We start from the raw sequence: 25,680 nt of genomic DNA, 5'->3' as shown, positions 1-25,680 counted from the left end.
AATACTATTGCAACAGCAATAAAAACTATGGGACCTAGGTTTAATTACTTGCACTTACTCTCCTGTTATCTAACTATAGTCTGAATATTCGCCGATGAATTTTTACGTACTGCTGAATAAAATTTATTTTATATCTTAACAGGAGTGTACTTAGTGTAGCACCACTAAAACTGGAAGAGCACAAGTATGTATGTGTGATATTAATTTTTTACAACCCCAAACATTTATGTACTTTGTCAACCTGAGTTTCCATTTATGCACTGTTGTCTGTAGTAATCATTGTAATTTTCCACGATCATGGATGATTCCTCTACTGAGGGATAACATTTGCAACACTGAATTGGCGTACTTTCAAGATACAATGTTACCGCTGGCGGTCATGATGAAACAGAAATGTTAGCGGAACCGCTTTTACTTTATTAATATATAAGAACAATGCATGCCCTCGCTAAATACTAACTCACGATAAAATTGATTACATTCGTTAAAGCAATGGAGTATAAAAATAATGGCCATGAGTTACAGGCTACTGTCTATAAAACCCTATTCATCCAGGTATCCTTAAATTCGGTTCTAGCGAATATTTTAATATATGTACTTGTAAATATTTGGGTATCCCCAACTTTACTAAATCTTTCAGATCTGGTCTCTTTTGCCTGGATTTTGTACAAATACTACGGACGTCGTGAATGTATATAAGATAATTAAACAGATTAGCCAAAATATTAAATCAGTTCTAAATTGTTGAGATACTTATTGGTACATGTCTTATAGACGTTTAGATCAATTGCGCGAACGTTGGGTGAAGCGTTAACCAACAAGGAATTAAGTCAAATTGTTTGCCAAGCTATCAGATTGCTCATTCAAACAAGCTGTAAAAACGGTAAAACAAAAACCGTGCTTAGATGCCATGTAACATTACTACCTTAATCTAATCTGTATTTTCCATAACAAATAGATGAAGAAAAGCTGATTCTTAAAGAGTACGCCAAAAATTATCTTCCTATATTATTCAACATTTACAGTGAAAATAAAGAATCATCATGCCTGTACGTTACTGAAACTATTGGAGTTTATTTACTTTTGGCCAGCAAAGAGGTAATTGGCTATGGGCACTACTGCTTTAATAATTATAATCGACTAAATTAAGTGATCTATTCTTACAGCTAGTGAATGAATTCTATGCCAAATTGCAAGTTCAGTTATCCTCTGATGTATCTATCCACATTTTGTACGAATATTTACCTTCACATCATAGACATTCTACACTAGCTGCCAGCGAAAATTGATACAATATATATAAATATACAATTTTTAGGCGATCTCTTCTCGACTTAGCTGCTATGATGATTAAAGTGCTTGATACAGCTGCAATCAACAATCTGTATGGCTGCATTATTCACTATCTAAAGGTGAATGAAAGAATTTAACTACTATTATTTATGTCTTACGAAATCTCGTGTAAAATAATGTTTAAAACTCTGCTTAGTATGAAGATATCCTGGTTCAAAAAAAGGCATATAAGATATTAGAAGAAATATGCAGTTGTAAATCCGCGGATTCAATCAAATTTATATCTAAAAACGTTATGAGTATCCGTTCACTACTCCTCGAATCTTTACCAGATTGCTCTGTTTCTTCAAAATCTGTAATTTTTAATTTATGCAGTCTAATACTTATTTAGGTTATGGAAAGCGAGTACATACTAACCTGTTCTTGCCTGTTGATTTACCAAGCCACGCTTGAAATGTTTAGCATTACTATGTCATAAATTGAACGATTCGCAACTTTTCGATTACGTAAAAGTTGTTCTCCCAGAGGTATACTCGTACTTATATCGTTCATTTATCATTTGCTAATAAAGTATCTATTTGTTTCATTATTCCTTTGTTTGTTATACAGGCAATATGGTGTACCAAGGAAGTCTCTACGAAAGCTAGACATTCCGCTTATGCATTAATTGTAGAAATGGGGAGAGCTATAAATCGGCTGACTAATGGCAGTGAAAAAGGTACACGTGCAAGCAGTACTTTATATTCCCTTTTCAATAGCTCACTTCTAATCCAGGATGATCTTATTCCAACAATTCTAATATGGTAGATAACTTAATCACATATGTGAAATTAATGCTGCCCGGCATGGCAGGATCAACTCTAATGATTTGTGCCACTATAAATTCCATTTCATGTATAGTTTACGAATTCAGAGGTAATATTGCTTTGTAGCTAATTAGTGTAGGAAATCAATTCAGAGCCTTTATACAATCAATTAGTATGTAATTGCTTTCAATCATATGACTATTCTTCTCGGTAGAAATAGTTCCTAGACCGTTGATTGGTAACTTAGTTAATACTATAATAATAGTCTTACAATCAAAATCACGGGAGGTAATAAAGTCTGCCCTGGGATTTGTCAAGGTATCACTAATTAATATATTTCCTTTGGCGACCTGCTGTATTTGGTATGCTAAGTGCCAAAGAAGTGAACTTGTTCTGACTTTTTCTCTCTATAATTTTAGTTAATAGTCGTTGCCTTCCCTCGCGATGTGGTAATGCCATATTTGGGAATGATTGTAAGATTACTCTATAATTTATCGTAGTGCTTGATAAAATATATTAGTAATTATTAACATAGTGTGCTATAATAGCTGTTTAAATTTCTACATTTTACTACTTGCAGATTCAAGCTATAGCTGATTGGAGTTCGGATATAAAGCGTCACTTTAGATTCAAAACGAAAATCTTATTTCAGCGTATGATTACAAAATTCAGGTAGAAATGTGCTATGTATGAACACTTTCTATTTGATGCAGCACTATCATAGTTATTCGTAATGATTTTCTGCATTTGGTAAATTAAGTTACGACATTATCACTAAGCTGGCCCCTGAAAACTGTCAAAAAGTACTTAACAACATAAAGAAAGCGTGTAATCGAGCGAAAAGAAAAAAATTGCATTCAAGAAATAAGAACAATCCTAAGGTATTAAAAGTACCTAGTCATTCATAATAGGTCTACTTTTTCAATAAAAAATAAATTTTTATTTATTTTTCAGGAATGCAAACTGAACGTTAAGAGTACCTCAATTCAAAGGTAAATCGTCAGCGTCAAAGTGCAAATGTAAACGTCGGAATTTTGATTCATTGGATATCTCAGTGTTGTTACTTTTTGTATTTTGATAGTTTTGAAGATTTATTGAATGATTCGGAAGATGACGACGTCAACGATACCAAGACAGAAAAGAGGGCTAGGACAAAAAATAAGGTTAAATAAAAGATACTGGTACTGTATATATAATCTATTTGAATCGCGCCTTAATAGTAATCAATTTCTGCTAATATCGTTAAGCTGAACGTGAAAGGAAAGGCTGCATGGATAAACGAAAGTGAATACGAAGGGCCAATTGATTTTCTAGATGCATCTGTAAACCAGAAGATATTAGGTTAAAAGTCTCGTAAACTTTTTAGCGGATGCCATGAGCTGGTAATACAGTGCTTTAAAATACGTTTTCGTTTGTTCCTATAGTCACAGACCCTAAGTCGTTTATCAAGGAAGATCACCTATATCCATCCAAAAAGAAATTTAAAGTTAGTGAAGATGGCAAAATTATTGTAACTGAAACCGATGATAAGCCTTTGAGTGCATCCTATAGCAAGGGTATTCTGCTTGTTTATAATCTTGCTATTCGCCCTTGAATATCTCTGCAAAATGAATAATTGAAGTTATTTTAATTGGTAACAGGATCATTGGATGCTAGTAATTCAATATCTGAATTGGTAATGCTAAGAAATTTATTCATATCTGTTGATGTGACGTCGCCCATAATACTTTCATTTTATTACAGAGGATTCCCAAGCGGAAAAGGTTGGCTGATATCGCTAGCGTTACAATAGATGCCAATAATGACCGTAAGAGTGAAGGTAAGAACTAATCTTTCAGTTTAAGTAAGAATTTAATTAAAAGATTTTTACGTAATTAGATTTAAATTTAATAACTGCAAATTTACTCTCAACACCTTGGTCACATCCCTGCCATTTGATACAGGCCAATATCAGATGTTATGGATGACAAGTTTTGGCTTCAATAATGTACTTTTATTTTGTTCTAGTNTCATTTAGGTACGATACAACCAGCGACCCTTTCAATAAAAAAATAAAGAAAAATAACCCTTCAATTGGCATAGGATACAGATCAAAGGTATGCTCTAAGAATTATTCAAAACTTTAAAACGGCTATATACACTCACAATAGCTATCTTTATCCGTACGTGCAGAAGGCGCGAGGCGATATGATGTCAGCGAACAGATACGAGCCCTATGCGTATATACCAATGAATAAGCAGAATCTGAACAAAAGAAAACGATTAAAGCTAGCCGGGCAATACCGTGGAATTGTACGCGCTGCCAAGCATAGTACTACCACTGCTAATAACCGCGATAAACTACGAGGGAAAATGGTTATACAGCAAAGGAAGAATATCAGTAATCTCTAAATTCTGTAATAAATGCACTGTTAATTATTTAATTTTAGTACTTTAGTTATATGTAATGTAATCATTACTTAATATAGCAAATACGGCAAGAAAACGTTAAAATTTTAAAAGGTAGAACATTGAATTAACATACCTACGATGGATGATACAAGACGGTGTTGTTTGTGTAATAAAATATGCAAGTTAGATTATATTATTAGATATAAATATCATAGCTCTCAAACATACTGTACGTGCTCTACAGTATATCGAATTATTGTCTAATATTTCAATCCCTAGAAATAGTGTTGCGGCAATAACTATTCACACTCAGTGTACTGTATGTCTCCAGTACATTACATATAGGTATCCGAAGACTTTTAAATGGCCATGACTAAAGCGGAATAATTAACTACTGTACGAGTATACTAGTCGAACCTTCGCTCGTGATATTTCGCGTACTATCCTGCATGCAAAGGCTAATCGTGCGTTAGCTTTTCTTTTGTTGGTAGCTCTATGATTACAGCAAAAATTTTTACCGCATTCTTTGCTTTCATACGCCGGTATTAATCCGATTCTAAGTTATGAATTTTCGTTTACCATAACTGAACTTGCACAAGTTCTGCTATTTTATGATAAATTAAGATAAGCGGTTTTTCTTCTCAAATCAAAGTCAATCAAGATCTTAATTTCATTTTTCCTCTAACTTCTTTCTTCATCATTGGTTGCTTATCGATTATATTAGTGATTGCACCCGAGTTTAATATCGATATTACGTCAGTGTTAATATCAAGACACTGTATTACCATACATAGTGCATTGCGTACACGCTATGGCAGATAAGTTAAATTAATACTGGAATAAGATTTAATCACAGTAGCCTTTCCCAGAATTTAACCAGAAAAAGAAATGATTATATTATCATATTTCGCAAAGAGAATCATGTGGTTGCGTGATTTACCTCAAAATGGAACAGACTGCACAAGATAAAATGTGATTCAGGCCTAAGATATCTTGTTATTATTGTTTTGTGCGCATAATACAATACTACATTCCTCCGTTAATTCACGAATACTATCCTGGCATCTATTTGCTAGTAAATTAACCAATAATTTGGAGAGGATCAATTTTGTTTTATGAATGAGGATACTGTAAACATACATACAAATATGCATTGCAAGCGAATCCAGTTAATATTATTAGAATTTTGCAACAAGACGTTAGAAATTTCATTGATGTGCAGTTACTATTGTACATTGTATGTCCAACCTCAAGGTCGCACCGTTTCGAATTTCTCGGGTAATACATTATTTACACAGAGCGCAAACTCTAAAAAGGTACTCTAATCAAACCATTGACAATATATATATATGTAATTCACTGTTTCCTACGCAATGTAATAATTATTTATAAGTTCATGGTCCAACAAGTAAGGTGACGTGAGTAATTTTTACGGTAGTTACTTCTCTACAGATAAAACTATTTAAACATAGTAAATAAAAACTTAAAGATGTTAAACTCACTAATCCTTGCTAAACCTTAATTGTTAGATAAAAGTGATATTGCAACTTACTTTACACTAACCTTGAAATTATATCGTCACAATAATGTAATAGTAAAAGTGGTATACATAATTTTTAACGATAAATTTTAGCGTATTAATTACTGATTCAAGAGTGATATTTCATTCTTTTCTTGTATACGCGCGAAATCTACATCAGGCGCGTAAACATTTCAACACTTAAATTTTCAAGTCCACAGAACACTAATATTTCCGTTATTTAAAAAATATTTACACGGTAGTTTCTTTTTTAGGAGGACATTGATCCTCCTGAATATCGGCCTTATAATAATGCCATGCTATAAGGTAAAATATTGTAGTAGAGATCTTAAAAGTAATTCCAAGAATCAGGATAAGACGGCTCATTTGTTGGTTATTGTATAGCCAACAATTATTCCTTTGGTTGCATGTTACACTCCAAAGAATGCATGATCTGTCAATAATTGATCCCATGATGATTGGCCCAGGAACATTGCCCAGAAGTCGAAGAAAAAGCCATTGTACCCCGAGTGAAAACGATCGCTGACTCTCAGGTACACATCTATGAACGAATAGGAGCTATAATTAATCGGTGAACAGAAGGCTATAAAATGTTTAATCTCTTGCTAATATTTTTATGCAGTATATAAAGTATAAACGTCGACGCAGTACAGTACTTACAAACGTAACTATTAGATAACGAATAGTACGTCAACTTTCATGCTCTGATAGTTTTTAATTTCTTATTTACACTAAATTTAGATACTATAATTCTAGGAATTTCTTATATTTTAGAGGCTCTAGTCTATCATGGCATACTCTACTGCGCACGACAACGTATGCTTTTGCGTATGTTTACTGTGGTACAAGGATTTTTTAATATACACACAAATTAAAGAAATTTATAATGCAAAAGTAGACTTTTACGCAACTTAATATCTTAAATTAAATCTTTAAACGATCTCTACCAAAAGATATACAGCATCGATAAATATCCATATGAAGATATTAAATTCTCATAATTGCAGAATACCTATAACGGTTACATGGATAGATATTTGAGACAACTTTTATCTCACCTTAGTAGAACCTGCTGCGTAGGAACAGTTTTCAAGAACGTGAAAATCATTAAAACAAACAGGGTTGCTAGAAAAGGTATCATATTATTACATTCAAGAGGACAAATACCACTGTTCCCATGCTGTGAAGTATTAAATTTAGATAACGATGAAATATTACTGACAGTGGCCATACAACTGCAGTTCGAAAAGGTCTACAAAAAAATATAAAACCATACAATTAACAAGATTTTGACACTAAATAAGTACTGAACTACTAATTTTAGAATCATTCTTCCTACACACTAATAAGAGCAACTACGCACCTGATTTCTATTTATTTCTGTACATCCAGCAAAACAAGGTGAATAATAGGTAATTTTGTCACTGCCACAAAGTGGCTCAAAGCTATCATAACATTTACATTGATAATTACAAACTGTAGCGGAATTTTCCTGTAAGAACTGCGTTTCCCTAAATTAAATATTACATAAGAAATTTATATTCGATATCAAAGAAAATACACCTCCTAACCAAATCTTTCTAAGCTATCCTACTTTCAGAAGAATTAGTGCATAAAAATGTAACTAGTAGATGTAACGACTACTTAATTATTTAGTAACTCACAACGATCCAGCAACCACGCTTCGATCGAGTCCAACAGTAGAAAATGGTACGTTGCCACAGCTCAACGCAAAACATAAAACGGAAATTGTAGCTAGCCCAGAAAATATGACATTAAGCTTTGCAGCTGCTAATCCATCAAGTTTATAATATCTCATGATAAATCCACCCTATCAATACAGTGTTATGCCAAGCATTAGTTACAATTTGCAAAATTGCGTTTCACAGACTGAGGACATAAAGTTATTGAACTGCGAATCTACTGACTCCTGGGTACTGCGTCATAGCATAATTATTATCAAATGATTTTACTATTTTCACAAACTGAAATTTTTCTTACAGCTAGCATTCCACCACCAGCTCCTGGGACAACGATGGATCCTGCAATCAAGCTTGCAGTTGATGATGTCAACCCGAACTGAGATTGAATAAACTTAGGCAGAAATACTGCAAATCCTGTTGCCGTCGTGGCTTCACAAGTAGCCGCTAGAATAGAGAAGGTGCAAGGTAAATTCATAAATAACTCCTTGGTAGCCAACGGCAGATCTTTGATAGAGGTTCCATATTCTTTATCAACTTTCGACTTCCCCTTCGCCATTGCTAGCCTCTTAGCTTTAAATACAGCGTAATTCGGTAAATAGGGAGGGTAACCATACAAAGGGATAGAAATAATCAGCATTCCGGTGCCGCATGCCAGGAATCCGAGCCACCAAGCTCCAACCCATCTAGGATCATCAGGTGCTACACCTTTCAAATAATAAGAATACCGTATGTTAATTTCTATGATAAATAAATAGGCGCTAATATTACAAATAATAAAATTCTTGTACTCAATCTCCAATGTAATATGCTATCCAACGTACTTTAGCGGTTAAATTCATTTGTAGCAAACGAAACATTCTAGTAATAATACCTACGTCAAACACTACGGTGACTAATTTAAAAGCACTATATAATATACTCGTATAATTACGACTGAGAGAATAACAGCAGTAATTTAAGTATCAGTTGTTACCCGATTATTAGTTACTTATAAACAGTCATGCATGTTAAGTTACGCTATAGCGCATCTGTATGGTACTTATAGATAAAATGAAGCGTAGCAAATGTGCAAGTTTAGCACTGAAATACCGTACTGTTACCTCGATCTGCGACGTGAGTGGAAAATCTACAGCACGGGCATCGATGTATGGTAACTGGTGAAATACTAATATAATCGACGGTCAATTCAAATTTTGCAATACCTTTTCATCTAGGCAATGCATTGTACAGTATTATTTTATGGCGTCACCACGTTAAAATCCTCTACACCCGTTAAATCCATGCTTCAACTGATTAAACTATAGTTCATGTGCTGCATACAGTATTACTATGCGGTCATAAAACTTTATTGCTCTATGAAATTCATATATTGAAAGCATTGCAACTTGCCATGCCTGTAACTACACATATACAGTACAACTTTTACTAGTATCACAAATGGGTAGACGACCAGTTCTGAATATTACATGCATTCATATCTATCTACTATAGTTTCAAGTGGTTGTAGTAGAAGCACCCACCATCAGAAGGATCTGGCCAATCAACCCATAGATTCAGAAGTAACCCTCCTAGTAGGTAGCCAATAGCGGGACCAATTGCTGATAACGTCACCATAATTCCAATATAGACAGAAGAAGCAACAGGATCAACATTTTCGTCTACATAGGCCATACCAACGTTCCACATCAAGTTGTTACCGGTACCGATGATTACTTGCGCAGCGATAAATATGTATAAGTAGTTTCTTGCTGAAGACGCGATATAGGAATTACAAACTGATGATGTATTAGAAGCGATACTCTTATTTAAACTTTCAAAGCATAAGTTACTGGTAATTTCACTGTTGATAGGGCTATATTTGCCACTAAAGAAATGCGGTGATACAAATGCAACCGCTCCTAATCCTGCCATTACCGATCCCGTTGCAATAAATTTTCCCTTATGTCTTTGACCAGCATAATAACTAATTACTAGGCCGCAAATCGCTGCGGCTACTTCATATGAGCTAGTAAACAAGCCAGTCTCAGCGCTACGTAATTCATACCGAGTTTCCAGTGATGTAATAACGACACCTCCAAGTCCGGTAGTTTGAATACCGGAAATGAAAATATAAATGCCGATAAAAGCCATTAACCATTTCTGAGAATTGAATAGCTGAATATACTGAGGATGGAAACAACCCCATCCATACCTATATTGATATGTTTGATCATCTATAGAATTTTCTTGAGCACTACAGATTCCATCAGTTCGTAAAGTTGCTATTTCAGACGTTTTAGATGACCTTGCAACCATTCTTTTATTTTACTTCTTTATAAAATAATAAATTAATTAATTAACTGTAAATCTCCAAGCACCCTTTCAATGTAAAAAGTAGATTATGCTAAAATGGAATTATACTGTCTGTACACAGTGTACACTGTACAGTACAGTTGATTAATTAATTATAACTACTGTGTTGATTAAACCTATAATTAATTAGTGCTGATGACAGTGATGCCAGACTCTGATATTATAATGTAGTGTACAGTATACTGTATGCTTTATGAGCAACTAGAAAAAGCCTGGACTTTTTCTAGTGTCCATGATACTGTACTTTACAGTACATTCGTATACAGTACAGTACTGTACAGTACGCTAGCAAATTTTACTTTGTACTGTGTGTACAGTACTGTAGCGTACTGTACAGTACGTCAAGAACACCGTGTCACCAAGGATACAGTCCTCAATGTTATCCATCTCTTCTATGTATAAACCCTAATCTCAGTATTAATTACAGTTATAGAATACCGTAACAAAATATGAAAACATTGCGCTAATATGCTAGAAAATTTATCTTAATATGCTCAATTACTGTACATAATCATTAAAAGATTAACTTATTCATACGTGATCGTAAACTGAAACATGGATAATTTCGAGAAACAAGCAATAGAAGACTACAAGGAACGAATATGCCAATCAGTTCCGATTGAATTCATCCAGAACGCGCTAAGTGGCATGAATATTAGTGATAATCACGATCTGTACGCTCTAAACAACACCGCAATTAGCACTGATAAAAATGAAACAAAATTAAATGAAATTCTTCAGGCACAAGATAAAAATACCTTTAAACGCGTTGTAGCCATTTTAAGAGAAATAAATCAACTGAATATTCAAAAATTAGCAAATGAATTAGAAGAACACTGTCAGTCTTTACGAACTGGTAAACTGGAAGACGCAGGCATACAACAAAAAAAGAAATTTTCAGCGTTTGGCTTTTTAGGTGAAGGTACAGTGAGAGCTCTTGATAGGAAATCCTAGTTATCCTTCTCGTGCAACCACTACCGTATATATACCAGTAGTATCCCTGTTAGATACTATGTAGAATCAAAATTATATTGATACAACATAAAAAATCAGATTTTGTTATTCAAAGTTTAAGATGAATATGAACTACAGTATACAAACCATTTAACCATAGCATAATTAAATTCGATTTCTCATCTTCTCTGCATTGTCCGGAATTAACAAGAGAAATAAAATATTACTTTCTTCATATTTTTAGTCTACGACATTTTACTATACTAACGGATAGATCATTAGAATAACCATATTATAATAACTACATTGAACGAGTGAAGTTCGTCGGCGAAAATGTACCCAAGCCAAGTATATTTAATACTCATTTAACTTTTTTTATTTTTCCTTAGCTCGTAAATTATATATAACATTCCTCATTTTTATTTTTATTTAAAGTATGGTAGAATAAGCATTACTTACCGCTAATTACACTCCATTCGCAGCAGGGATGTATCTATACAACTCCATATGCTTTGCGCGCTAATAATTTATAAAAAGAATCGATACGTAACTGTAAATTAATGTATACTGTATACTGGAGTACTACTTTGCAGTTAATTGTCACTAAAAACTGTTTAATCCCAACAACAAACTTCTTTTGCTAAATTTTAGTTAGGACTGCATTACAGCAGTTTTTATTCTCCTACTCTTATCAACTACTATTAAGTCACTTTCACTCAATCACTATCATGAACGCACCTCCGCCTACTTCAGTATAAAATGAATACCAACAAATAAGAAATTCATAATCAATTTCTATAGCATTTAAAAAATATTTATTTCAAGTAAATACTGAAAATGATTAATCTATTCTATTTGGTACCTTGGAAAGCATACTTGTAGTATCGTTATAAAATCAAAGGTTTTGTAAGTTACTTCTTTTAATTACATGAGATCTTACAATATGCAGCTTACAACATTGACCACCTGTTGAATAGAAACAAACAACTAAAGGCAAACCCTATACTAAGGATAATGGTATATGTCCTTTGCAGATTAATGTTAGAAATGAGTCAGTACGTGGATTCTTCGATTAAAAATTACTTAATAAATTGCAATCGCTATACTAATATGTTATTATTGCTATAGTTTTAAGATTATTTAGATAATTATGATAATGCTCATTTATTACAGGATTTATGCGTAAAAATATGTATGCTTTTGTTATGTATCTATGTTATCATCTTAGGATAATTACTCCGAGAGTAGCTAGTAAAAATCGATCATTTTATTCATTAAGCTGTGCTTATATACTTCCACTAATGGCACAATATTCTATCATGATACGCGAACTTTACTAGCTAAATTTAGGGCTATGATGTGGGCTATGCTCTCTCACATTAGTTAAATCTTACGCAACCATATTAAGAGTTACAGACGATTAATATTAAATCTTACATACTCATCTAACTTACTTTATAATTGTAATTACTTATTCTTTACAATACTGTACATATATCAGCCTTCAATTGTGGACTTTTTAATTTTATTCCAGAATCACATAAGATACCTGTGATTGGACAAGTACCAGTGCTACCTGATAATATAGTAGCTCGAGAAAAAATAAGCAAAAAATTAAGCGGTTTACTTCAAATAGCTCTTAAAAATAGAAAGTGCGTTGTTGTCCATGGTGAAGCTGGTTGTGGAAAGACTACTGCAGCTTATTTGACTCTATTTGTAAACGATCTCAGTTTGGCTAACAAATTGCATAAAGGAGGTGTCATCTGGATAAAGCTAAGTAAGTAATAAACTATTGGTAAGCTGGTAAACATTACGACAGTATAATAGCTGAGATAATTACGTCACTACTTACTAGGTGATTTGATGCAATTGTAGCCCCTTCGCTAAGTTGAAGCTCTAGACAGAAGTATATTAGTATATAACTGCATAATAGACAAGGAGATAATGATTTGTTAATCTACTAGCTAAGATCATGTTTCTACTATATATTGTGAAATCTAACAGAATAACTTTGTGAGATAGAAGCCACTTATTTAAATTACAACTGTAAGATGCTTATGAAATGTAATAGAAAACTTTAGAGAAATGAAGACCCCTAAAACTGAGATTATTACGCAATGCAGGGTTTGCTATTAGTAAAAACACGGTTCGTTTAACAACTTTAAGTATTCACGAGTTTAAAAATCATAGCTTCCTAAGTTTGTCCAATATACCCCATCTAGAATGATTTTTTATGGGCAAATACTATTATCTTAATTCTAGATCAATTATTATTAGTAAATATCAGGACTTTTTCATTGCTACTACCACTTCATATCGATAGCTAGGCTAAATTAATTAACTTAAATAACGTAAATTTGCCTATAAAATTCAATAATTGTAACAAGAAAATCACTAATATAATTGGTTTTCACATTAAGGGCTAAATTCACTCAAATAATACCTAGTAGATTGCTTTTTCTAGTCAGAAAGGATCAAAATTAAATGAAAGTATAGTACATCATTACAGTCCGAAAATCGACATTATTTTTATAAGTATAAGGTTTTGTAGCTTGGTATTACGCATTCTAAACGCCTTTTAAAATTCGTACGACCAATACCTGTTTTTCGAAATAATATAAAATCCAGCTCACTGTGAGAATGATTATTGCTTAATCTTAACTTGTACCTGCTATTTATGAAAGATTATAATGTTTTAATTGTCTCCATTCATTGTAGGTAATTCAAATTCTGCAGAAATCTTGCTTCAAATGCAACACCTACTCACCTCGATTTCAAATGATGAATCTCGTCTTCCGTCAACTATAGAGGAATGTAAAAATCAAATATCTTGCATCATCGGTAAAATTTTACTAGTACGGTCGATATTTTATTACGACTTTAATTTATCTTGATGATGCATAATAATTTAATACAACAGTTTTATTACTTCTTTGAAATGAATAATTTTAAAAAATTGTTATTTACCGTCTATGACTTTCCTCTTGAACGAATAAGCAGCTGAGCGATACAATGGCATCCTCTTGGTTTTAGATGACGTACTAGACAAAAATTTCATTAAATGCTTCGACTTCCATTGCGCAACGCTGGTTACTTCACGTCAGCCTGATATTGCTGATAATACTTACGAATCACCTAATTTGTTCGAAGTTGAGGTATTACAATATAAACTTATATTAGCTGATGGATCGGTCATCAAACCAGTAAACTTCTTTCCTAAGTTACAGATTAATGATGTGCTTACGGTATCACATAGTGTACGTCTTGTTGCATGTTATGTATCCAGCTGAGGACAGTTTCTAAAAATATAAAATTAGGCCAACAGAAATCTCTACTTTATTCAGTGCTAGCTTCTTACATACTGTATCCGATATCTCACTATTGTTATGTAATTGGCATACAAGTTACAGTTACTTTGCTATCGCTCACATCGTATACTGCTTCATGTGCGTTATAATTTCTCCAAATAATATCTTATCTTTAACACTATCCTTACTGTCTTCCTACACATAACATTGCACGTCGCTCATCTACAGTAGTTGTATTTATCGAATTAGGAGTTCTGAACAGGCTAGCTGAGAACATTTTTATATTTATTTGCGTAGATAAGAGTCTACAATCATATTGGTATGATAGTTTGTCAGTCTCATTGATTTCACGATAATTGATTTGATTTTAATACAATTAGTGTACTCCTAAAAACAGTTTAAAAATATTAAGTATCTAAGTACTTAATTATATTACGTAAACATGTAGCCTAACTTTATGCCACCCATATACCAGCACAGTAACTAAACGAATTGTCGTAGCTGAGAAGCAATAATTTATAAATATTTATTGTTATACTGTATTATTTCATAGTTTTTCGCTACTAACAGATCTTATAGGATAAATTAATTAGATCGAGAAAACTAGAATCCTTATTTACTTAGTAACAAACATCTATTAGCTCTGTAACTCGGTAAATGAAACCCATTGGTACGTAAGTACCAGCTTAATAACCTTTTGCGTCGTGATACGATTAAGGTGTAATGTAACGAATCGAAAATTGCATGCTGTAAATACTCTAATTGCAAACCGAAGTTTTAACATTTCTGCTTCAGTAATCACATCTCATAACCGCGAAATACTTTCACATACGGACTAACAATCATCTGTCACATGATAGTAATACCAGAAGTTCCAAAACTTAAGTATCTGTCAGACCATTACATAATCCTGTATCTTACTATTATAGCCTTTCCAGTTAAATGAACTAAAGGAAATCATTCTTTACGATTTGGAATCTGTCTCGGAAAAAGAAAACTGCATCACAACTAAAATGGCTCGTATATTGGAATATTATCATAATCTACCAATCTGTTTAAATTCTCTCCGTATTTTAAACCTAACCAATTCTCAAGAGGTTAATCGTCATCTGCTTGCGTTAGGATCGAAAATAGATCGCGCAATGGGTCATAACAAAACTCTTCAAACAACTTTAGATTTTATTATTCGATCGTTAGACGAAACCAAAAGATCCCATTATCAATTGTTAGTTGTATTTGCAAATAGCGACAAAGTTCCGATTACAGCAGTGTCATTATTGTGGTCTTTAGATATTAAAGTCATAAAGAAAATGTTCGAAAATTTAGTCCATGGTGGTTTAATGATTAAGATAATCGATACAATAAGGTAAGGTATAGCGAGTTAGTGTTATGAACTAAACTATCTGACATAGTTAGTATTGCAGTATAAATTGAATTTTACAACAGAACAATTAGAATAACTTCATTACACAGGAGAATAACAATTTTTTATGTATGCGGTTACGCTGAATCTAGTCAATCTACTATCATTAATTCTTAGATACTTAGCAAAATAGGCCAATGTTTCAGGGCAAGAAGAAAGTTTGCTTATTGACTCAATCTCCACTCAAACAAAAGATAACTAGGAAAATCGCGGGATCATGCTAATGAGCAAACATTTCTTCTCACCCTGAAGCATTGGCCGATAAAATGTCATCAATCTTGACTGCTATCAGTTTCACTAATTCTAAGATATATTATTCTTGATTACAACAACATCCTTATTTTTAGTGGCAATAGATATTATCGACTTCATTCTGTATTCTGTCATTATTTATTGGAAAAGTACCCCCACGCAGTTGGATTTCATCGTAAATTAATATCTCATTACAAAGAAAATTGTCGCGATGCTTTATATCAATTGGCAGATGATGGTTACATATATAATCATATTATTGTTCACTTACTCGCTGCTCGCGAAGTTAAAACTATTAAAATGTTATTAACTGATCCAAAATGGTTGCAATCTAAACTAAATATGACCTCCATTACGCATGTCCTAAATGACTACATCAAATGTCGCCAAATACTGAATGATCAGGTATGTTATATTATATTCTGATAATAGTGGTTATAATTGTACTTACCGTCTGCTAACTATACCTTCAATATTATATATAATAGCTTTTATTAACTCGTATTCACATTTAGTATTACTGCACATTTTGATTTGATTTAGGAATGGCAAGAAGTGAGTCATTTTTATCGATTTTTATCTGCCAATATGAACATATTACTTCGTACAGACCGGCCAACTTTGGCTCAGTTATCCCTGAGTAAAACAGAGTGGCAAGTATTTTCTAAAAAGGCTAGAGATTTAATAAACAAAAATGATACATCGACAATCTATGTTGAATGGATGTAAGTATGATTAATACCCATCTATGATCCTAGTCAAGTATTTAATTTTTTAGCTAATTATTCTAGTTTGTATATTGAAAATATAGTAATGCGTAAATCGTATCATCGCTGAATATATTACAGGAATAAAGAGGCAATAACTAATAGTGATGATTCAATCACTACTGCTTATCTACATGAAGGTGCAGTAAGCGACTGTCGCTATTCCTGTGATGGTAGAAGGATTGTTACATCTTCATGGGATGGTATTATTAAAGTATGTAGTTAACAATTAAATTAATACATGATTTGCATTGTATGAGAAAAAGTATCACACTTCAATAGTACGCCGTAATGTATAAAGCGCACGTAACATATTGATTTACGCTATTATGATACTTTACTTAAATATTAATAACAAGGTTTGGGATCCAATCTCTACGGCTGTGTTTGTACAATTTCATGGTGTACATAAAATATCTTGCTGTTGTTTCTCACCTAATCGAAGATATGTTGTAACTGCCTCGTGGACAGGAACTGCACAGGTAAACATATTCTACTGATAACTGTGAATAATGGAAGTGGATGAGACGCTACATTCTTATTGGTGTTATAGTCATAACTATTAACAAATTTTTAGGGCTCATTAGATCGTGCTAAGCTGTTCACTTTAGTTAATTAATTAACTGTTGAGTATGCTGTAAAATTCCCCAAGACAGCTGAAGTTTCGCATTATTCGCACTGTCTAGTTCAAGATAATACTCATATTACTAATACGTGCACTATGGCACTGTTTAATAACTGTTGTTGTGCGTTTATCCATATATTTCTAGACTAATACATCTGATTTTACGGCTTATCCTGTTCCATTCTAATTACTTATTTCAGAACTTGCTTGAGATACAAACGAAAATGTTAAAACTGCATCCGCTAACAATTTTTTACTTAAGTATCTAGACTTAGTAATTTATAAAATATGATGTTTACGTATAGGTCTGGGATATTGAGATGGAGAGATTACACCTCGAGTATTCTAACCACTCCGATAGAATATATTGGTGTGATTTTTCACCAGATGGTCAATACATTGCGTCTTGTTCCAAAGATAAAACGATTAGGGTAGGAATTTTTAACCGTATAACATAGGTATACCATGAGTGTCCAAAAATCTTTTAGATGTAAAAATAGAGGCGTTAAGATTAGGTAACTAGTAACTGTATCCGTATTTTTATTTTAATTTATAAGCTAATATTTAATAATAGTAATTGACCTAAAACTATTATTCAAAAAAGATATGTGATTTTATCCGCTATTGATAACTCAATATTTGTTCAAAAGATTTGGGATTGTATGAATGGAATAGATATTATCACCTGCCGAGGACACAAAGACGGTGTTCTTCAATGCCGTTTTAATTACAGTGGCGATAAATTAGTATCATGTTCCTCTGATTCCACCATTAAGGTCTCGATAAATTTACTGTATAAACATTGTCTATCAAGTAATTTGAGATTTGATCCTGTAATGTAATGTCATGATTTGATTTATAGCCTGATATCGTTCAGTCTATCTTAATCACACACCTTATTGAATGACCACTACAGATTTGGAAAATTCCGGTGGCTAAAGTAATCCTTGATTGTGTATGTCATCGTCAGGATTCAAACTATAGGATAACATCATGCGCATTTTTTAATGATGACCAGGCGATCTTATGCACTTATCGCCAATTTGTCCACACTTGGAGTTGCGCAACTGGTGAACCATTATTTCAGTTGAAATGTTTTGGTCCGATAACTGCATCAGCTCTCTCTTGTAATAGTAAATACTTAGCTGTCAGCGTTAGGGGCAGCAATGCTGTACAGGTACTTGTTAATACTGATATTTTGGGGTTAATTCTCGTATTTAATATTATAATTATATCTTCTTACGTACCACAAACCACCACTTAAATTAATTGTAACTTATGAATGTGTTCTTTGTAATAGTACGTTATATTGTTGTAACGAAGCTTACTATTGTGATTGTAGACTTTTAGCTGTGTTAGTGAGACTAGTACAAACTCACGTCGCTTTGCTGACGGTTTACGATAATGTACCCATTTGTTAATAATTAACAGATAGTATTACCATTTGACATTATATATATCCCGGTAATAGCCAGGCACTACTACATTCACAGCTATGCTTGTAGAATACTACTTTTCAATAATGCATTCACGGATGAAATGCTATGAAATGCTATATTAAGATTAGTTAATGGTCCAAAGCACATAATTATAACTAATGTACGGCGATGGACATTCCAAGTTAAGATTAGCAGGTACTGTAAGATATCTACAGTGCGGTACAATGTCCTTAGTCAATAGTTGTATTCGGCTAGAGTAGAGCTGTGTGTAGCTAGTCTTTGTATTAGATCTAATAAAGTTCTAATTTTCTACAACTTTGGAATTTTCGTGATTGGATTTTATCACAATTGATTATGATATAACTTATAGTCTCAGATTGTACTACAATCAATGAATCTATTCTTTCTTTGTGTAGGTTTGGAATCTAAGCAATCAGAAACAAGTTGCTTTCTATCGTGGGCATACTGACTATACGCAAGCCGTCCACTTTGCCCCTAATGGCAAGACAATTATATCAGCATCGGACGATAAGACCGTCAAGTTTTGGAGTTGCCAAATTGACTTAAAGAATACGGTCCATGTTCGATCTAAAAGGATGCAATTTAAGCCAACACCATTTGAATGTAGATTTGTTGATAATATCATGCACGCTTATTGCATTACAGAAAGCAATGGCTACCAATTAAAGGTAAATTTATCAATATTACACTGAGTCTGATACAAAATGATAAAAGCACCCATAAATTGATACTAATACTTGATAATAATGTATATTCTCTTCAATCCGTTGTCAAAATTTTACGCCAAAACTTCAGTTTATATTGCTAATAGATGTAAATTAAGGTGGCCTTTCATGTGCACTTACACTATATAGTAGTATGTATATGCATCAGTACCTGAAATCATGTCGCAAGATGGAAATAAAGACTTGCACTATATAATCCACCGGATAAAATCTTTGCCATATTCTACAGAAGAAATTAGATTTAATGTTGCAAAACTTGAAGGATTAGACTCTAATTGCATTATAACTGTAGATTCAAGTGATGCTCTTTCTTAAACCTTACGTCTATTTATAACTCAGTTTCAGATATTGCAATACTATACTGTACTATTGACTCCTAAAAATACTTTAAACCACTGCATTTATGACAGAGTCACAAGAGCCACTAGAATGGCTCTCCTAAAATTTTAGGCTTTTTTACAGACTAGTGATCACTTGCTCCTGGTATTTCTACACAAAAAAACGTTATATTCGTCTGCTTAGTAAATCTAGAATTAAAGACTTTAACTTAAAAAAACATCAATAGTAGCATACATATATTTCACCGACATATAGCATTAGCTGATCGTGGTACAACTTGCATTGAGCAAGAAGCTGACATAGTCTTCTAATACCTTCTCTTGCAGCATTTTATTGGATCTGATTCTAAATTAGCTTCAAAGTGTGAGAAATTCTCTGAATTAATATGGAAATGTTGCTTATCTCAAGATGGATATAATATAGCCGTTGGATTGTATAATGGAGAAATTAAAGTAATACATATTTACTACTTTTTGCAGATTTTCATTTATTAATATAAATCATATATATAATCACGAGAAACCTACGAGCGCATATAGATGGAATATCGTAAGAAATAGTAAGCGTGTAGACTAATGTTAAATATTTATTTGTTTTTATAATTTACTATTTATAGTTACTATCTGCAAGCAATCAGCAAGTCATTTGGTCAGAGAAACCAAGCAATGAATCGGTGGTTTCGTTTTTATTTACTGACAGAGGGAACAAATTACTGGTGGTATACGAGACAGAAATATACGTATGTCGGTTAAATATGAGTGAAATGTGAATAAACTTAACTAATAAAGTATTAACTAGCAATTACCCGCTGCTAACATTCAACCTTACAGTTAACCTTATCTTAAAACATTTTACTACACCTTATCAAGATCTCTGGCGCGTGATTTTGTCAAATACCAGTATAGAATCAAATATCTCTATGAGCTTCTATTACACCAACAAATGGCCTTATGAAGTAGAATGCCATCAAGTTAGCATCATTAGTCTTTGTTACATTACGGTAGTTCTTCATTATTTATCAGCTATACAGTCGAACCTAGATTCTCATAGTTCATTTGAGAAGGAAATTATTTGTAATCCGTCAGTAATCGGCTGGTACACTGACCAATACGATAAAAAATTAAACTCTATGCAGTATAACGTAACAATCTTTCATATACAGTCTAAACACTGTTCCTCACTTATTTCCGTTCTTATATATGATCACTGTATCATGGGAGTATTTGACTAAACGTGCATTTAGAAAATGACCATTGACCAGACTGTACATTTATCTATTTATCATCGTTTTATAATTTTTCTGTTAATTTTCATTGACATGATGACTATCCTTTAGATTTTAAGCAGAAGAAACGGATACCTATTAGGTAAAATTTCCAAGTTATGCTCTGTAATAAAACGCTGTCTGCCAGTAAATGATAAGCTGCATAAAGTTATTTTGGCATTTAAGAATGGAAAATTACAGGTAAACCAGCTTATATCGAATTAAAATGTAAAACAGGCAATTGCATAACCACTGTACTTACAAGATTAAGTACAAAAGTTTAAGATTCGCAAATTATATCAACCGATTTAAATAGACGTTATACTGTAATAAATTCTAAATACTGTTTTACTGTAGTGTCACTCTACCAGGCTGTATATAATCTTTTGTAACCCTCTGGATTTCACTATTGAAATACTTGTGTTCCGTAGGAAATATCTCCTTGTCTTGCAATCTCAGCTAACCGTATTTATTATATTTTTACTTAGAAGTAGTTTCTAGGAAATTAACTATATTAAAGTACTGAATTTGCAATTATCGTGTAAAGAGTTTGTATACAAAGAGATTATTTATAATCTTTATATGCATATACAGTACGGCGCAACATGTCACCGAATAAAAGCCATGAAAAGAATTAATATAGTGTTTATATGTTGGTAATCATTAGCAAATAATTTATTTTTTTTGTGTTTATATGGATGTTTAATGTAGATGATCCAGTTTACTAATAATCAAGTGCTTTTGGAAAAGAAAGCACATAAGAACGGCATAGAAATTTGTGAAATATCACCAATAAGATCATTCATTATTACTTCAGCCGCAAACGGAGTAGCGAAAGTAAGTGTGACTGCTGGAAAGTTCAATATGTATAATAGATTATAAATTATTATTGACGACAAATTTTTACAAATAATACATATGATAAGAGTGCTGTACTTTAAGAATTTAAAGTTAACAACTATATGGTGTAGTTCCTGTTTTGTATGACCACAACTTTATTGTGCTAGTAAAACGTCAAAGTGCTATGCAACTCATCGCTGCTTAAAGAATACTCATCTTATATATGCTTACGCTATCTTTAAATGTATATTGATCTGCATAATGCTAAATTAGTTATACCATGACTATACACAATTACACAATAATTACGCAAGTGTAGATTTTAATAATGCTATTCACTCTACTTCCTATTTCTATTGAATACAAATGATTTATAGCGCCACGAAGAGGCTTATGAGTTACTCTGCCTGCTTACATGGTTCAGCAGAGAAGCTAGAATTTAACTCAAATTAAGCACTTTGAACCATAGTTGAGTGCTTCTAACTATCCTGCAAATGATAATCATTAAATGGATTATTACGTACATTAGTGAATTTAGTTTCTCTATTAGAAAATTTAAATGCTTACACCATGGCATAATATATATCTCGGCAATGGGATTAGCTATCTATTCATAAAGTAACGAATAAATTGAAAATTTGCTGTCTATAATGCTTTTGTCACTACAACGTCATTTCTGCTTGATAGCGTCAGCGTAAATATGTTAATATATTATACGTTCGTTTATATAGGGACTTGCTTCATCTCAGAATTATCGTATCTTTGATACTAATTTTTATAATCTTACATTCTTGATCTAGCTTTGGAAGTCTATTTCCTTAACTAACATTCATAATCTACGTCATAATTGTAAAATTACTTGTTGTTCCTTCGCTAATTTCGCTGACCAAGTGGCAATAGGATGTGAAGATGGAACTATAAATGTAAAAATCTTTCCTTGTAACATAAATATTACTTTTATGCATCTTCTAATATACAGCACAATTAATCAATCATTACTGATTTATTACAATTTAGGCTAACGTTAGATTTATTTAAAATGTTTTAGATATGGAACATACTTGATGGTTGCCAGATACTTAAATTTAATTCTCAATATACTGCTATTCTTAGCTGTCATTTTTCGCCTGATGATCTCATAATTGTAAGCACTGGCGATTCAGTTATTTGGTGGAACGCAATTGACGGTATCATAATACAGAATTTTCCTCTTTATGGAAAATCTTATGATATTAAGTTTTCATCGGATTTCTTACAATTTTTTACAACCGATACACGCGGCTATATGTATGCACTAGCTCCAACACAATCATTTAGCAACTTTGTTAGAAAGCCCAATTCTCATTTACAGCAATCCAAAATGTGCTCTGTATTGTAATAATATTATGCATTGTTGCAATATCTGTATAAAATAGTGATTGCAAAACTGTACACATTTCTATCAAATACTATGCAGAATTCACGATTGACTAATGTATGTTTACGCTACGATACCTACACTCGGTTCAACGTAACAGATGGCATCATATCGCTAAGTCTTACTGTACATAAAATACTCGGCATAATTTGCTTCGTAAGCCGTTTATTTGTATCCATGATATGTATCGTACACAGTGTACGTATTTCCTACAGTATGAAGACCATCAGCCACCGATCCACTTGTATACTTAACGTAAGACTCGAAATAAATTAATAATACTGCATTTAGATAAGGAATGCTAATTTTGATAGTTCAAATATCTACGTGCAATGATCTAGTAATGTCTTAACAGATAATATCGGAATACTGTATATTAATTACAGTATTTATTAATCAATTTCTTCTATAACGTAAACGATATTGGACTACTGTAATTGACAACAAAATCACTTACATTCTTATGCAATGTTTATATTTATGACATTATATTGAAAGAATCTGACTAATTTTATATAGTTCTAAATTACTATGATTAATACATAATTAATTGATTATTATTCTTTATATAATTATTTATATATTAAAATGATTGCCTACAATGTGAGTATACGTACGAGATTTTGCTATAGGTACTTATTGTTCTATAGCTAAGTTATTTAATTCCTCGAGTTAATAATTAGTAATATAAAAAGCTATATCGACAACTATTTAATAATTATTTTATTCTCATCTCTACCCGAAATAAAATTAAGTTACAAGAGTGCAAAGTGTGAGAACCGTTTGAACACTTAGTTTATAAATATTAGATTGAATTAATTAAACGTCAGCTTCCTTTCACTTTTATTCCTGAACCAAGCGTTCGAAATGGCCGCATAATCTGGTAGAGCCTAGTTTTCATATCCGTTAAAATACTAGTTCTCTCGCGCACATCTTAACTCGCATGCTTTGGAATGCCTATAACTTGCTGGTATTACCCACTAATTAACATTAAGGTGATGAAATGATTCGTCTTTCTTTTCTATCGTATTATTCGATCGGAGTCGAATGACAATCAGAATATTTAGCTGAAACCGTCCTAAGAACTTTATGTAAGGTGGTGGGGGACTACCGCACAGTGCAATGTAATCAGATGTGATAATGACTGTAATAGATCTTGAGGTTGACCCGTGATACTTTTCATATAATATAGCTAGTGCTTTTCTACTACAGTAGTTAATTAACTTTATTTATTGAGGCTTGAACTGTACGTACTGTACGTTAGCAGAATAATCAAAAGGCCGTGTAAAGCAATGCCGATGAAGTATTACTTATCTATTATATATAATTAATTATAATTAATTATATTATAATTATCAGACATGACATTACGCTACGGTTCGGACTTAGTATTATTATAACTATACTGTACACATACTGTACAGTACTGTACTTTAATCGTTATTCGCGACTTAGAGTACTGTATCTCAGAATGCAGACCGTCACAGTATGCGGTACGTCTATACTGTAGTACTGTACAGTACTAGTCTAAACTAACTGACATTATCCTCTTAGAAACACTTTTTGTTATATGATATATAGCAATCAAAATAACCGGGACAGGGGAACTACAGTATGCACAGGGAAGAATTAAGAATTAATTAAAACACCACATTTAGTGACGAAAGCCGCTAATATGAATTTTACAAATAGAAAATAATGATAGGAATACCGTCACGGGATTTAGGTAACTCAAAAAAGGTGACGGCCATATTCGTCATTGGGATACGGAACTCTAAAAGATAAATTTGATAATTATAATTTACAATAAAATGATTCTTTATTTTGAACTGATTATCTTATAGAATAATACATACTGACTTATGTACTGTCTGTATTTCGAACTATCACGTTAGTCATGCAACATCTTACTACGGAAGGCCATAAGCCCCAAAAAGTATCTAAGATATAGTAATATATATGGAATTCATTTAATATACTAGTGATTTCCGCATTACTCAATAGTGTAATAGCAGCTTGTGAACCAGAAATTAACTAATTTCCTAAATATATATACGTAACTCGAGATCTGAATATAAATTATCTTTAAGGCACTATATAAATCAATGAGCCCTACATTAGTATGAAGACTAAATATTTTATGATTATTTGGGTTTAAAATTTTTTCGGCGAATGTAACGGAATCACTGCTAATAATGTGCCATATTAAAGCGAAAACTAC

The 25,680-nt window shown here is 32.5% G+C and overlaps 3 protein-coding genes across 3 annotated transcripts; 2 read left to right on the top strand and 1 right to left on the bottom strand.

Moving 5' to 3' along the window:
* Positions 1-492: 492 nt before the first annotated feature.
* TRIADDRAFT_58459 (uncharacterized protein) lies at positions 493-4,490 on the top strand (the record flags this gene model as incomplete). Its single annotated transcript, XM_002114667.1, has 16 exons — positions 493-555; positions 775-883; positions 1,026-1,098; positions 1,319-1,412; positions 1,903-2,011; positions 2,314-2,387; positions 2,519-2,572; positions 2,680-2,771; positions 2,860-2,980; positions 3,054-3,091; positions 3,181-3,262; positions 3,347-3,440; positions 3,524-3,585; positions 3,843-3,918; positions 4,107-4,195; positions 4,272-4,490. 16 exons carry the CDS (start codon positions 493-495, stop codon positions 4,488-4,490), a joined length of 1,449 nt encoding a protein of 482 aa, XP_002114703.1.
* A 1,822-nt stretch (positions 4,491-6,312) lies between these two features.
* Positions 6,313-9,920, bottom strand: TRIADDRAFT_11569 (uncharacterized protein; the record flags this gene model as incomplete). The annotated part of the gene is made up of 6 exons (XM_002114498.1): positions 6,313-6,571; positions 7,089-7,282; positions 7,394-7,522; positions 7,712-7,861; positions 8,032-8,438; positions 9,254-9,920. Coding segments are annotated over 6 exons (1,806 nt in total), but the record flags the coding sequence as incomplete, so codon positions are not given.
* Positions 9,921-10,640: 720 nt separating this feature from the next.
* TRIADDRAFT_58457 (uncharacterized protein) lies at positions 10,641-22,485 on the top strand (the record flags this gene model as incomplete). Its single annotated transcript, XM_002114666.1, has 17 exons — positions 10,641-11,007; positions 12,574-12,816; positions 13,758-13,880; positions 14,073-14,194; positions 15,277-15,713; positions 16,118-16,427; positions 16,566-16,747; positions 16,871-17,003; positions 17,149-17,271; positions 17,720-17,845; positions 18,331-18,591; positions 19,270-19,542; positions 20,265-20,390; positions 20,555-20,677; positions 21,275-21,403; positions 21,914-22,039; positions 22,420-22,485. The coding sequence occupies 17 exons, from the start codon at positions 10,641-10,643 to the stop codon at positions 22,483-22,485; spliced, it is 3,270 nt and encodes a 1,089-aa protein (XP_002114702.1).
* Between the last annotated feature and the right edge of the window lie 3,195 nt (positions 22,486-25,680).

This window comes from Trichoplax adhaerens, genomic scaffold, assembly GCF_000150275.1.
Source record: "Trichoplax adhaerens TRIADscaffold_8 genomic scaffold, whole genome shotgun sequence".
Taxonomy (NCBI): domain Eukaryota; kingdom Metazoa; phylum Placozoa; class Uniplacotomia; order Trichoplacea; family Trichoplacidae; genus Trichoplax; species Trichoplax adhaerens.
The sequence above is the reverse complement of the archived record's forward strand: the minus strand, read 5'-3'. Positions and strand labels throughout refer to the sequence as shown.